The sequence below is a fragment of the Seriola aureovittata genome, chromosome 22, assembly GCF_021018895.1.
Source record: "Seriola aureovittata isolate HTS-2021-v1 ecotype China chromosome 22, ASM2101889v1, whole genome shotgun sequence".
Taxonomy (NCBI): Eukaryota; Metazoa; Chordata; class Actinopteri; order Carangiformes; family Carangidae; genus Seriola; species Seriola aureovittata.
The window spans coordinates 15,565,654-15,581,029 of NC_079385.1; the positions used below are offsets into that span (position 1 = coordinate 15,565,654).

The 15,376-nt window shown below is 42.5% G+C and overlaps 1 protein-coding gene across 2 annotated transcripts in view; it reads right to left on the reverse strand.

The window, feature by feature from the left end:
- si:dkey-97m3.1 (fatty acyl-CoA reductase 1) overlaps window positions 1-15,376 on the reverse strand; it is a 53,994-nt gene that overhangs the window by 5,561 nt on the left and 33,057 nt on the right. For both annotated transcript variants that reach the window (XM_056367456.1, XM_056367455.1), the window contains exons 3-8: window positions 12,778-12,953; window positions 7,118-7,297; window positions 5,921-6,098; window positions 3,680-3,724; window positions 3,480-3,598; window positions 1,768-1,835 (exon numbers count right to left, since the gene is read on the reverse strand). In XM_056367456.1, coding sequence (XP_056223431.1) covers window positions 1,768-1,835; window positions 3,480-3,598; window positions 3,680-3,724; window positions 5,921-6,098; window positions 7,118-7,297; window positions 12,778-12,953 — 766 coding nt within the window. The remainder of the gene's footprint in view (window positions 1-1,767; window positions 1,836-3,479; window positions 3,599-3,679; window positions 3,725-5,920; window positions 6,099-7,117; window positions 7,298-12,777; window positions 12,954-15,376) is intronic.

Below are 15,376 nucleotides of genomic sequence, written 5' to 3' on the forward strand. Positions count from 1 at the left end.
GGAGAAATGGCGCTGTCATGACTCACTGAAGAGAAAAAAATAAAATAAATAAATGAATAAAACAATAAATAAAATAAAAAGGTCCTTTAAAGCAAATTTACACAAACCAAGTTTCCCATCATCCACTAACCACAAACAAACAGGTAATCACACAGATTGCAGTTTCTATACAGGGATCATGACTTCCAGGAACCGTGGACGGCCTTAATCATTACACGATTTTCAGCTCTGGTTCTCAGTGATTTCCCCCACCGGGCAGAACAACCACCCCCCTCCTCCTCCCAGAATCCAACAGCAGCCATCCACAGATACAGAGAGCAGCCATGTGACTACACATTACATCACACACACACACACACATACATACATACATACATACATACATACACACACAGCACGCAAACTAGGCCTTGCACCGTTTGTTTCCATGGCAACAGATATTAGGTGGTTGCAGGGGCTGAGATGACCAGATCCGAGGTGACAGCCAGCTGTGGCCCGGCTCCTTGCAGCCTGGTTGAGAGGATCGCTGCTAACCTTGAGCTGCCCTCAGACGTCCAGGACGGAGTTGATTTTAACAAAAACACTGGGATAGAATACCCACAATTCTTTGCCAGAGACAGGGACCAGGATCGTCCTCCTTTACTTGTCTTTTATTTTACGTTGCGGAAAAAACTTGTAATTTTCTGTGTGGTTTTCAGCCTCCTCTGATCCTCTCGTTGTAGATTAGCTTCATTCCTAGCTTTCATTTGGGGCAGTCAGATTAGAGTCCACTGCTCCTCTTTCATAACAGCGAGTTGCAGTGATGAGACCTAATCCTGCTCCGAGCCATCTGGTCGCAATTTCCTCGGTAAGGGAGCATGTTTGCTAATCTGAGAGGAAAGAGAGGGTCGCTGGTCATCGTGCCAGCCTCACATCCAGAGGCCTCTAATCCCACTGTGTGTGATGACCGCTGAGAGGGAAACGACCAGAGCTCTCACTCCTCACATGTAATTTCATCGCTCAGATCCTGAGCTCATAATAAGAACAGTTATGTTTAAACAAAGCTCCAATTAATATCAACTCAACATAAATATTTGTGGATAATTAAAATGCAGAGAGATAGTGGAATAATAAAAGTAAACAATGTAGTACAACGCAAGATGTAAATTCAGAAAGTCTGTGCTTTAAGTGACTCAACTGTATTTTCTGGATTTATAATTTATTGTTATTTAACAACAATTCTGAGTTATTGAAATTGTATGTGGGTTATATAGAAATATAATAAAGTATTTTTTAAAAAGAAACCACAAAGGTGAACTATGAAAAAGAATGCACATTTTTCATACAGTCCGATGACGCTTAAACACCTGCACTGAGCTGAGATCCCTGTTATCTTCTTCTTTTTCAAAAAAAGAGATTAATTAAAACCTGGTTTGATGGACAAAATCTCACTTTAGAAAAATAAATATTATATTCATATTCCCCACAGTGAAAACCTGTTTTATCTCAGTTCTCAGGAATAAGGTGATTCACGGTTTTACTTTCCAACTAATTCCCTGCAGCTGTTAAATCCACCTTCTGTCTCTGTCCAGCAGGGGGCAGACTCTCTCCACGGGAGCCCCCGACAACAAGCAACACAACCTCATCACAGGGACATTATGTCACAACACTGGAGTATTGATTTGTGATGATGAAAGCGAAACGGGACAACAATATTGTGGGATGCCAGCAGGCGCAGAGATGTGACAGGTTTTCTATTCCCTTTAATACAACAAACAATGTACGTACCGATCTCTCCCCAGTGGAATGGGTTGATGCCGCCGGTCGTGCAGTTGTACACCAGCGCTGTTTTCGGTCTGCGAGGTGTGGGAGAAGTTGGTCATAAAAATGCTCATAAAAATACATTTTCTGCTTACACTGGACAGGCAGACTATGTAGGTTATGAAACAAAGGGCTTTTAACAAAGGTAAACACAGGTAATCCATATTACTGTCAGACAACATATGCTGACCTCTAAAAGACACGGAATACACATACAGGCTGAGAAACTGAGGGATAACTTCAATTAACCTTTTAACACACTTTCCAATGTGGGGGGTTAATACTTAACTTATTTTTCTGTTTTTCTGTTTTCCTTCTGAAAATAAGTACAAGTTGTCAGGTACATTAAACTGGCATAAAACATGCAACACTATAGTATTTATGTACATTATTACATTTGTGAGATAAGTTCTGTTTCCTCCACTTTTTTTGCTACATTTCGTTATAATTTGTGTCTCTAAGCTAGTGGTCCACCTCAGCGCCTGAAGTATTATCTTGCTTCATATTAACAAGGGAGTTGGTCAGGACTCATTTTTCCCCACATTGTCTCCAGCATTGGAAAATCTGACCCAGTCAATTCCGTGAAGAACTGAGTAGGAAGTTTTTGATGAAGTAGTGAGGAACACGTTTCCATGGAAAACCTTCACCGTGACGTAGGAAGAGTGGAATCCGGTGGGATTTCACACATTCTTGACCCCTTGCTCTTCACCAGTTTGATTTGTAACTGACTGAACTGAGGACATCGACAAGAATCTTGTTTTTCGGAGCCAAATCTTTCTGTTGCAGCCTTTATTTCATGATTGATCAAGTTCTTCTTCAGCCCTTCGGTTCAAAGCTGCTGTCAAACTTTTAGATTTTCAATTTTCATCCAGACTGTCTTTTTTTAAAGATTCCTTGTTGGACTTCGACATTTCTTTTTTATCACTTTGAACTTTTCATAAGGCTACAGATGTGAGAGACACTGATGCCTTTCAAGCAGCCGAGTACTGTGCGTGTTAGAAGACACCGACTAATTACACGTTTCTGCTCTCTTCCACCAGGAAACATTATATTTTAATCTTCATCTGTGCTCTTTTACTGTGGTCTCTAGGATATTATTAGAACTATCCCATATTCCTACAACTAAACACTTATTATATTTATTTATTATGATGGTCAGTTAATATAAATAAAACACTGAACAAATAAACTGCATCATTAGTTGCATGATTTCTTTAGAAAAATAAGATGTTTCTGTTCTATAGTTTTATTATTTTATAGAAATGGATGAATTTCAGTAAAAAGGTTAATAATGCTCATCCGGTCTAAGTCAGTATGTTAAAGCGGCACTCCACTGATTTCACATGTCAGAACTACACAGCTCGAGGACAGTTGTATCACGGCCTCTGTGATCAGGTCTGAGAAATTGCGACTCGAGCAGCTCGAGTCGTCTAGGACTGAACCTGAAAACTTGTTGCATGGAGTCCAGGTAAAGAGGGACAGACAACAATGTGTCTAAAAGTCAGGATCTCTTTGATTTTTGATTATTACTTCCCTACTTACCATCCCTAACATTCTCTTTAAAATGTCTAATCTGAAAAACAAGGATTTTACTCAATGAGGATTTCTCAGTCCTTTCCTACGATGACGGACGCAGGTTTTCGACCTTCCAGGACAAACCTCAGGGTGCGTTTACTGACCTGTGCACAGCGGTGTACCAGCCAGCGGCCAGGGTGAGGTTGATGACCACGTCCACAGGGATCAGGTCCGCCACCGCATCATTGTTGGCCCTCATGGTGCGCAGGATACCCTTGCCGGCCTGACGCGGGACAAACCGGTCTTAGTGACACTTCAAAAGCTTTGAGGTTCAAGAGAAACATGTTTTTTTTTTACCACTCACAGCTATAAAGACGCCGCTCGGCCCGTTGAAGTTGTCGATCCAACCCTGAGGAGCAACGACAGAGAGATGTCAGAGTTACACGTCCTTAACAGCAACATGTATGTGGTCGAGTGTGTGTGTTTACGTGTGTTGAATCAGCTGTTCAGGCTTGTGTTACTTCCTGTGCTGGGAACATTTGGGGGGGGGGGGCAGCAGTGATTGTCGACTTCAATTACACTCCATTAAAAATGGATGGAACCACTGGTTATAGACTGCTGCAGCTCCCAGCGCGAGGGACTGGAGACCCATTATGTGGTCAAGGCTGATTCTTGTCTCCAGTCTAATAATAAGCTCTGGTTCAGATAGAGTGCACGAGATGAACAGGCCACTGAGGCTGGAGGTGTTTTCAGCAGCACAATCTGCTGATGGCTTCATGCCAGGCTGAGGAGGGAAGCGCATCTCGCAATTTACATTTTGAGTCATATGTGACGGTTAAACAGAAGATGTCAAAAGACACAGAGACAGAACTGATGCGTATATCGTGGTTGTAAACACACCACGCATTAACACAAACATAGATAAACTGCACCTCCCCCACCCCCTCCCCCACAGCGCCTACTGGCACGAGCTGCCAAGGCAATTGCAGGGCCAAGCGTGAGTGAGGCCTTTTGAAGAGTCGCTGCCAGGCCGAGCTTACAACTGAAGGTTGAGCACAGAGCCAGGAACCGCCGTCACAGTCCCAGTGCGCAAACACAAGGCCTACATTTCCTGACACCAGATAAACTTTCCTGTGTTTTTCTGCTACATCATCTCGGCAGCGAGAGAGGATGAAGAAAAAAAGAAAAAAGAAAAACACTCAATGTCTTCTTAAAAGGTTTTTCTGGAGCTTTCAACCTCATAGTCTTCATCAGCAGCAGATGCACTTTGCTCAGACTGAGAAAGACCAAGAGATGCCTTTGAAAGCTCAAGAAAAATCTAGTAAGTGGGCGCATACCATGTGGTCTCAAATGCCCTGAGCAACGAGTCCCCGGTTCGACTTTTAAAGCCATCCGGACCATTTCCTGCATGTCAGTCCCCGACTCTCTCCCTCCCTGCATTTCCTGTCCGCCTCCACTGATGCTATCTAAGAAAGGCATAAAAGACCCCCCACAATTCTTACATTTTATAGATGATTCATTGGAAAAACAGTAGAACCAGATTAATTTATAAAGAAAATAATGATTATTTGCAGCGCAAATTTATTTTACAATGATATGAAAGCAGAGAAAAAGCAAATCCTGACATTTGAAAAGCTGGAATGAGCAAAAGTTTGGCATCCCCTTCAACCCCGCACTGTTTAAAACCTCTGCTCTGAAGTTATTCATGTTTTGTTTACATCAGAAATTTTGTAAAATTAGTGAAACATCTATATTTTGAAATATGCTCAGTTGAGGGAAACTGCTCGCTTTTCTTCGACAACTTAAGCTTTTTCATTATATGTGAAAATAAGTGTAATTTGTAGGGATGAAAAGTTATATATCGGGCCTTTACCCAACAAGCAGTGACAAAAAACACTGATCACCTCTAAATGAATGCGACGAAACAGCGGCTGATACTTAAAGACAGGTTTAAAGTGTCCCACAGTGTGAGACTTAAATCCCTGACTCAGTGAAATGCAAATGTTGGAGACGCCTGCAGCAACTACACTGAAAGCTGCTTAATCACGGAAGTCATGCAACTTTCAGCTTTCATTATTAAGTCCTCTCTCCATGTGAGCAGCCTCCACTTGAACTTCTCTGGACTTCCCACGCTTCCTGTGACGTTCAGTTCGTCAGCGCGCCTCCGTCCTCGCCGTCTTATTTCTGCCGTCGTCACCGCTCCGTCCCAACAGCTGTTTGGGTGGATTGAAGACGGCTCGGTCGGATCACAAGGGTCTTCAGCCGAGATATTAACCAATTTGCTTTAATCCTGGGCCACTTAAGATAAAGCCCACAGGGGAGCGGTATTGACTCGTGCAGGATTACATCGATCAATATCTTATTTCCATTCGTTTTACTGTCACAGGGGGACGCGCTGTGGGGTGAGGGGATCTAGAAATGGTGAGCGGGTCATTCCTGAGTGTTTAACATGTTTAACATTCACCACAGAGAGAAGGAGCCAGAATAACCACTGTTCAGACCACACTGAGGTCAGAGTGAGAGTCTTTTCTGCTGTTAATCACCTATGACTATACTCATTACAAGTGGTTTCACGCTGTGTGAGGAAAATGTTGTGTGGACTCACGGAGAAAGGCTCCTGCCAGCTGGCTCCCACTATAGAGGGTCTGATGATGCCGATGTTGAGCTTGTCCTGCTCCTGCTGCACCACGTACTCGGCCAGGGCTTTGGTGTAGGTGTAGGTGTTGGGCCGGTCGCCGATGAGCCGCGGTGTGATGTCTCGCACGATGCCGTCATCCATCCACCTGGCGACAGAAAGCCGATACGCAGTCAGAGAAGTGAATACATTACATGTGTTACTGATTGTTTACACATTTTTGGATCATTATCATTAATAATTATCACACACAGGGTGTACTGTGTGCAGAAGTGTTTATCCTGAGCGCTTCCTAAATAGCAGTTTCAGTCTATTATCTTCTAGTGCACCAGAAAGTGCCAGATACAGATACAAAATAATCATTTTAATAAATGTAATGTAAATGATAAATAATAAATAAGCCATGAAAGAGAAGTATTTGACCGTTAACGCAGATATATCCTCTGCCTTACATTTGCTCTGTCTGACAGCGATGAAAAGCTGCTTTCAGGTGGTTGTACAGTGATAAAAACTTTATAGACACACCACCTCTCCATAAACCTCCACTTCATTCTTAATTCAACAAACCAAACCTGGATTCAATACATCACACATACACGTCCCACGTGTACAACCGGTATTTTATTTTCTGGAGAGTAGTTTCTGATCTCTTGCTATTCTCATTTCATGTCACATCATTCATTCTACTCCGTTTCTTCTGTGTGAATCACTGAACAAATCGAAGATGTGGGCAGTGATTTGGAACCGGGGCTGGATATGAAACTTGAAACGTGTCGGTAGCATCAAGAACTAAAAGTGTCAAGGATTAGAAGTTGTAACTGAAAAGCAGGTGAGATTCTCCTCTTTGGTCTTTTTAAATATATTTTATCATGACGGATCCTTTTAGGAAACATTGCTCATGTTTTTACAACTTTAAACACTGACAGATGAAAATATATATTCTATTTCCCAAACTCTGTTTTAGTATCAGTTGTGAAAAAGCAGATACAACTTGGCTTTTCAGGTGTGTCATATTAACTTTTTAAGCACATTATCAGCCTTCAGAGACACTTTGCTCGACACGGTGTGAATCTAGCTGAACTGGAGAACGAGTCCGTGTCCTCGAGGCACAAAAAAAAAAAAAAAAAAAAAAAAAAAAAAAAAAAACCCAGCCCTTCATCCACTCACTCAAGAGACTCGATGAGCTTCTTGGGCTCGACGGGCGGCGGGTAGATGACCTCATCGATGTGCTTGCGGTTGCAGTTTGCATAGGCGGTGGAGATGTGAATGAAGGCCTCGAGGTGGTGCATCTGCTGGGCCAGGCTGAGGAGCTGCTGCGTGGCGATTACATTCAGCTGCAGGGCGTGTCTGCCGGAGAGAGAGCAGGGAGACACACAGTTAAACAGTGTGTGTGGGTGGGGGAGGAAAGGGTGTGTGCGCGCGCTTCAGATTAATTGTGTGGGTAGGGAAAAAAGGCTTTGAGGGTGGGTGGGTGTGTGTGTGTGTGTGTGTGTGTGTGTGTGTGTGTGTGTGTGTGTGTGTGTGTGTGTGTGTGTGCGTGTGCATTTGTCAGACTGCTAATATCCCAGTTTGAACATTTGCATGCAAGAACGTTTGTGTTTGCTGACGACTGAGTGTTTCATTCAAATCAGAATTTGCAGACTAGTAGGAATTTGCACAACATGATTATAAGCCGGAGCAGAGCAACAGGAAGGGACGGAAACACAGAGGAGAGAGAGAGAGAGAGAGAGGACGAGACAGAACGCGGGAGAGAGAGAGAGAGAAAAAAAAAAAAAAACGAGTAAACATCTGTTCTTCTTGTAAATGTTTTAGTCTCATCATTATTTCTACTGTTTTCAGCTGATACTACCACTCACCCAGCGACAGGCACTTCAGCAAACACTCAGCGCTGCAGAGTTAACCGTTCTGAAATCACAGCTTCTGCTCATTCCTCTGCACTCTCTCATTTACATCCTGGAAGAAGATTCCTTTCCTCCTCCTGAAGTTTTTCTTTTTTGGTGGATTTCTTTCATCTTCTATTGTTCAGATTATAAAACTGTTGATGCCATATTTGTGATTCTGACCTATACAAGCCACTGACGTGATGAATCTGCCGGATTTCCATTAGCAAATCAATCCGAGCGTTTCTAATTTCTCCATAAATTACATCAATAAATGACAAGACCGCATGACACCATGTGATGAAATGTGCATAACCACAGGGGGCAGGAATGAAAACAAATCCTGCAGGTGTGTGAGAGACAGTTGAGCAACAAAAAAACAGATTAAAAGTCATGTTTATAAAATGCTGAAAAATTCCACAGTCTCTTGGTGACATTTTCAAATTTCTCCAAAACCAAAAGACATTTTATTCACGAGGATATAAAAACAGCAAAAAGCAGCAAATCCTTTGTCTTTATGAAACAGGAACCAGAGGATGTTTGATTGATAAATGACAGATAATTAGTCCAAATTAGTTCTTATTTTCATGACAAATAATAAAGTAGAATATTGCTTAAATATGTTGTACAATGTTTTCCATGTATGTGTGATGATTTACTCATATTACACTGAACGACCACCACACAACACACAAGTCACTACCGCAGCCAGAGAAATATCTCTGATGATCTCAATGATTAATCAGTTCAGTTATTGATTAATAAAGATAATCCAAATGGGAAATTGCAGTGTCACAGCAGACAAGTCACATGATTCATAAAACAAAAACATGAGGAGACACAACGAAAAAAAAAACACAACTACAACCTGAAGTAAAAAACGAGATTGATGAGTATTGGGAATAACTACAGTAAAAAAAAAAAAAAACCAACAGGAAGCAGGTTTATACCAACTCCTCCCGAGAAAATTTCTGACGACAAAGGCGACGTTTATCATCGGAAAATCTTTTCCAGAAAGGAATGAGGAGAAGAAAAAAAGGCAACCTGAGAAAGAAAACTGATTGTTCAGCCCTAAATGCTTCAAACACCTCCTGCGGGTCTCTCACACACACACACACACACACACACACACACACACACACAGACACACACACACACACACACACACACACACACACACACACACACACACTGAACCTGGACCTGTATCAACTCTGCAGCAGGAGCAGAGCAGCACCATACACTGCCCACTCTGCCCGAGGCGACAGCAAGAAAAACCGAGGGTCAGTTTAACCAGACACTGCAAGACATACTGCCTCTGTGGCTCTGTGTGTAGGCGGTGCTCGTGAGGTAGTGTGTGTGTGTGTGTGTGTGTGTGTGTGTGTGTGTGTGTGACAGAAAAAGAGGCAGAGGGAGCAGGAGATGGACGGTGTGTGTTGGTGGTGCTGTGGGTGATGGCTCCGCTGGCATGAATCAGATGTTGTCAGGTGGTGCCAGCTTGTTAGCGGCGGTGAGGAACAAGCAGTTGTGTCGATGGGGGGGGGGGTTGTGTGTGAAGGTGGTTATTAGAGGATACGCTCTGTGTGTGGGCGTGTCATCTTCCCGCCACCTTCTGGGACCATATGCTGGGTGTCACACCAGAAGGACAGTCAGGAAAAGATGGACGCACCGCTGTGGCCCTTCCTGCAGCTGACTCATCACCCATCTGTTTGCGCCGTTACGACGATTCAGATGTAACAAGCGAAGAGCTGCACGGCTCTGATCTGAAGGTTCCTTAGATCACACTTTTATTATAACTCATTAAATTGATTACTACGACAAAGTCAGACATCAGATGGTGTTGGCATTTTATAACCTCACATCTAAACCAGTAGTTCTAAATCTGGCGTCTCTAAATAGATCTTTTTCCACAAACTTATCTTTGCTATTGTTTGTAAAATACTGATAGTTTTACCTTTTAATGTCTAGAAAACTTTATCCAGAATAACAATATCGGAAGATAAAATCGCTCTTTGACCGTTGTGACAAGTTCACTTTACTTCCTTTTAAAAAAGGCTCACAAGCCAAAAGAAGTCAGCGACGGCTGATCAACATCTTTATCTGGAGGAAAAAGAAACTGGATGTGGTCACACCCGCGACGCTGATAATCAGAGCTGAAGCGATTAGATGATTAATCCGCAGCTATTCTGATAATTCATTTTTAGTATTTATTTCAGTATTCCCACACTGCAATGATTTGCTGCTTTCCTGTGTCTCATGTGATAGTAAAACTGAATATTTCTGGGTTTTAGACTCTAGATTGGACAGAAAAAAAGCACTTTCACTTTTCAAAAAGATTAATAGAAAACATAATTAATATCCCTCAATGCATTTAACACATACACCACCACAGCAGGTACAGTAGGTGGTAGAGGGACGTTTACAATGAAAGGTTTGGGTAATAATTTCATGTAGAGCTGAAACAATTAGTTAAACAAAACGATTCATCACTTGGTGACATTTTACAGACAAAACAGCAAAACACTTAACTGACAAATTATCGGTTACATTAATCAAAGTTAGTCCAGGTCTAATTTGACCTGACCTATGGGTTTCTTTAAAACCGGTCTGATCGTCTGACTGTTGGTGTTTCCTGCCCCGATGGACTGAGATTTGAGGGATTACTTCACTGAGTTAAATGTAAATATTAAAGTTAGAAACCAGAGCCAAACCTATCAAAATAATATCCATGTTTGAATAAACAGGAATGATCCTTTAAGTGTGAATAAAGACCTGCGGACGATAAAGAGCAGCTGAGGTTGTCAGCATGAACAGTCTCCAACCTTAAACAGAGACGCCCGAGTCGTGTGATTTATGCCTCCGCTCTGCTCACAAGGCTGCGGCCGCTACACCAGAGTAATGGCTCCCACAGATGACAAGAGAGGGAGGGAAGCGCCAGAAAAGAGTGAACAGGGGCGTGAAAGCTCCATGGAGAAGGGTGGAGGGAAAGAAAAAGAGGAGGAGGTGAAGGTCGCTCAGAGAGAAAGATGGAAGGAAGAGAGAGAGAGAGAATCCAAACTGAGCTGTCACTCAAATCTAATAAATGTCCCGCCTCCAAAAAGACCTCAACATGTTTTTTTTTTAACAAATACATGTATATAACATATCAGATAAAATCCAACATACTGCACTCGACATTTTCTGCTCCACAGTTTCTCCACTTGCTGGTCGACAAACTCGACAAACTCCAAATCCACTTTGTTTATTAGATGCGAATGATCAAAACAGCTTCCTTTTATTGTCACATTCCTGAAGGGGCAGTCACACACACACACACACACACACACACACACACACACACACACACACACACACACACAATTGTGGCTTTGATAAAAACTGGTTCTAAAGCAGTAGCACTCTTCCTCTTTTACTCATATTGGAAATAATTCGATTTATCTTAAGAATTTATTCAAAAATGATCTTTTTAGAGCCGTTTTTAATGTTTGAATGAATCCCCTCTGCTGCCTTGAACTTTCTGTCTTTTGAGTTTTTTTTTTTGAACAGTTCGTCTGAAGTGTCTGAGTGTCTCTATAAATAAAACATCTTTATACAGGCCTGATGCGTGGTCCTAGCTTGGACTTCAGTGCTTCTGAGGTAATGAATTCACCTGGTTCACCAACCTAGGAGTCTGATGAGCCCCCAACAAAACCCTGCTCATTTTATTTATTTGTTCAACTGTTAAAAAAATATTTTATTTAGCTCCCACCATTATGATCTAAATGTTGTTTTAAGGGACATGTGTTCCACTGAGACTTCTTTGTCTCAGTGGAACACATGTCTGTGTGCTTGTATATAGTTTTAAACACAGTGTAAACAGATAGTTTTCCTACTCTCCATCAGCTCAGTGTCAGCGCAGCGCTCTGACATACAGACCTCAGACCAGCGCTCACAACCGCGGCTCGGCTAATTGAAAAAGTGAAGCTGCGATTTGCCTCATCGAAATCTCCTGCTGTAGCTTCATTATCCTACAGCAGGTGAAGCTGAGGTGGCACGACAAGCTGATGACAGAGGATCAAAGCAGACCTGGGATCAGCAGACGGCCACTGTCACAGTAATGGACCATTATTTATGAGTTCCTCTGTGCCGTTAATGAAACGAGAAAGGAACATGCTGCTGTTGAGGATGGTTTTTTGTGCCCTTCAGGGTCGCTAGAGAAACGGACGCATGCACAGTGTGCTCAGTCTGTGATGTCACTGAGGACGTAAACAGACGCAGTGAAGCTTTGAGCTAAATGCAAAAAGCTAGAATAGCAACATGCTCACTGTGACCGTGTCAAAATGCCAATGTATACAATCTTAGTTTATCATAAGTTAATTAGCACCGAACACTAAGTACATCTGAGGCTGATGGGAATTATTATTTTGCAGGTTTTTGATCATAAACCAAAGTATTAAGACTCAAATGTTAAGACAAATCTGTCAAAGCAAGTGTCGACCTGATGGTGGAGCTGCAGGTAAAGTCTTCAGAGCTCATCCTCTGGGAACCATGAGGAGATATTCTTAGTTAAAACCCCCCATTTGTCTCATTATTACCTTCTAATTTCAATATCTGTGCCTCACTGAATACAGACAGAATCATCTATTGTTGTACTGCAGCTGACTTCTCCACATCCTCATCCTGCTGCTCTGCTTCCTCTTTGCTTTAGATCAATAAAACAGTGCAACGTTTCCTCTGGAGTGACGTCTCACAACAGGAAGCTCCTGCAAGAAGGAGGAACATTTACCCAACAATAACGTGAAGTTGTCTTTGGTGAAATCTCTGGTTCAGTGAAATCCACAAAAAAAAATAAATAAGAAGCTGGTTTTCGAATGTTTTTTAGAAGAGCTAAAGCGTGCAGGCAGAGTATTCTTTGTGTTAATGTACGAGAGGATGGTGAAGAGAAGGTGAGCGTGTTGTGATCCTCACTTGAGCGGCTCGTCGAAGCGGATGGTGGCGGCGCAGTGGAAGACGATGTTGATGCAGCCGGTGAGCTTCTCCACATCCTCCGGGCTGATGGCCAGGCCCGGCTGCATCAGCTCGCTGCTGATGGGGATGATTTTCTGGTGGAAGTCGGGGTTGTCCTCCCTCACGCGGTCGAAAAGCTGCAGACAGGAAAAAAAATTAAAAAAAAATAAAACAGCTGCATTCAAGAACAACAAGAGAATAAATAAAGCGGCACAACTTAAATGCCACTTATAATCGTGCCCATCTAGCAGGAGAGCTGGAGGCCGGCTGCAGATCGACTATAAAAACTGACTCAGGTGTCGGAAGCTAAACTCTGAAATATCAGGAATGCACAAGGAATGCAAATGATGTCAAGTCAGCAAAGATAGCAAACGTGATACTTTGAATAATCCTCCATGTGTCACGTGAAGTTTTGATATCGCCACAAGATGTTTATGATGCGTGCTGCAGGTCCCGTTTCATTTTTTGAAAACAATCCCGTTAAACACAGACATCACGAGAAAGCAGTGTAACGCCTCTGCTACTGTGTCTTACCAGAGACGCTTCACGGTGATGAGGCTGCGTGACCTTCCCCTCCTGGGACACTTTGACCACAAAACCTCGGCGCTGACAGCCGATAAAACCTGGTGGTAGAGCTCAAATATTTTCCTCCCTTCATGTTGGGATTTTCTTAATTTTTAATAAATCTTTTTTTAACATCTTTAAAAAAATTTTTATATATATATTTTTTTTTTTTATTGTTGGTCAGAAATAATTAAAAAAAAATCAATTAAGGGCTGATGGTCGTTTGTTTAATTTGACATTTTAGATTTACTGCTGAAGTGAAATCAATCGATTGATGATGAGGATAATCACTTGTTGCAGCACTAACACAGCAGTAGCAGCTTGAGGTGGGTATGAGGATAAAATAATCTCTTACAGTCTATATATTATGGTATTCATATATGTTCTGATTTCCTGTACAATCCATCTATAGAAACAATAACCCGACCCAGAAAATTAAATATCTGCTAAATCAAACCACTACATAAATAACAGTGATGCAACAATCATGAAAAGCCAATATCGTCATAACGCAGCCTGAAAATGTCCTAATATAAAAACAGCGAACAATCACTGTGTAAACACTACAGCAAAATCTCAAATTCATATAGACGCACAATACGACTAACACACATATTAGTAGCCACTGAAAACCCCCGTGTGGAAGCTCTGTAGGTTTCCTCTGGTCTCTTGGCAAAGACGAGGGAAACACACTTCCAATCAAAGTCTAAGGTTGCCTCGGCCTCATAGCAAAGACAATAAGTCAATAAACGACCCGACTTCTGGCTAATTAGCCACCGTATTATTTACTCCACTGAAAGGAAATAGGACTGTGTCAATATTTGCACTTTTATATGAAGGCTACTTTGGCCAGGTATGCTGTAGGTGTGACATGCGGGTTGGGTTGCACCATGTAGTCCATCAGTGTTGCGGCTGCGGACCTGTGTCAGGGCCATGAATGAAGCTGAGGCGCGTTTCCTGATAAATGACCCACACACACACACACACACACACACACACACACACACACACACACACACACACACACACACACACACACACACACACACACACACCATTGAATAATCCCAGAGAGCTGCTCTCCTCATTGAGGAATGCACTACCTGCTGTATACAGTGTGTACATAACAAACATGTACTGTAATACAAGACTGAATATTTGTCCTTCTGTTCAGTGGAATTTGAAGGGAAAAGCACAACATCTGTGTGCCAGGGTTTGGCAGCGAACAGTGATTCCAATTAGTTGTTCATCTCCACAATTTCAGAAAACAGTAAAGAATGAAATCACATTTTTACTGAGCTCAAGGCGACATCTTCAAACTACTCTTTTTTTAAAAAATTTTTTTATACAATCGACAGGCCAGAACCAACAAGATATTCAATTTGTAGTACCATAAATTTTTTTTAAAAAGCAGCAAATGTTTCTGTGGCATTTTTCTTGATAAAAGAAATGTTTGAGCACCAGCAGTTCATTCTTCAGAAGCTAAACCGCTCTTTACAACTGCCTAAGTGATGACAAGTGTGTGACATACTGTGCACTCATGCACTACATATTCAATTCACAAATGTAAATCGTGTAACCCAACACAAAGCCCTGCCTGTGTGATATTATTATTCCACCTGTTTACACTGCTGTTTGCTCACCGAGGACTGCACACATTCCAACATGGAGGGGGATTAAGTGAACCCTCGTCTAGATTTACCAGCTCATGTCTCGCTCAGCCCTCGCCCGCCTGACACTGCGGTGCACCCTGCCGAGCGGCTGCATCACAGTCCCTGCACGACTTTACATGAACCCACTGTGCACTGTGTTGCATGGTGACGCCGACCAAAGCCGGGGGGGGGGGGAGGCAGTCAGATGTCATATTGCGTCACGCGTTTCTCTGTGCGGTTCGAATCGGGAGTCGCAAAAGAGCTGGTGCTGCTTTTCCTCCGGCGTGGCTGACATTTCTGGCAGTGTGGCAGCCGTGCACAAAGACATTTTACACGTAGATGGT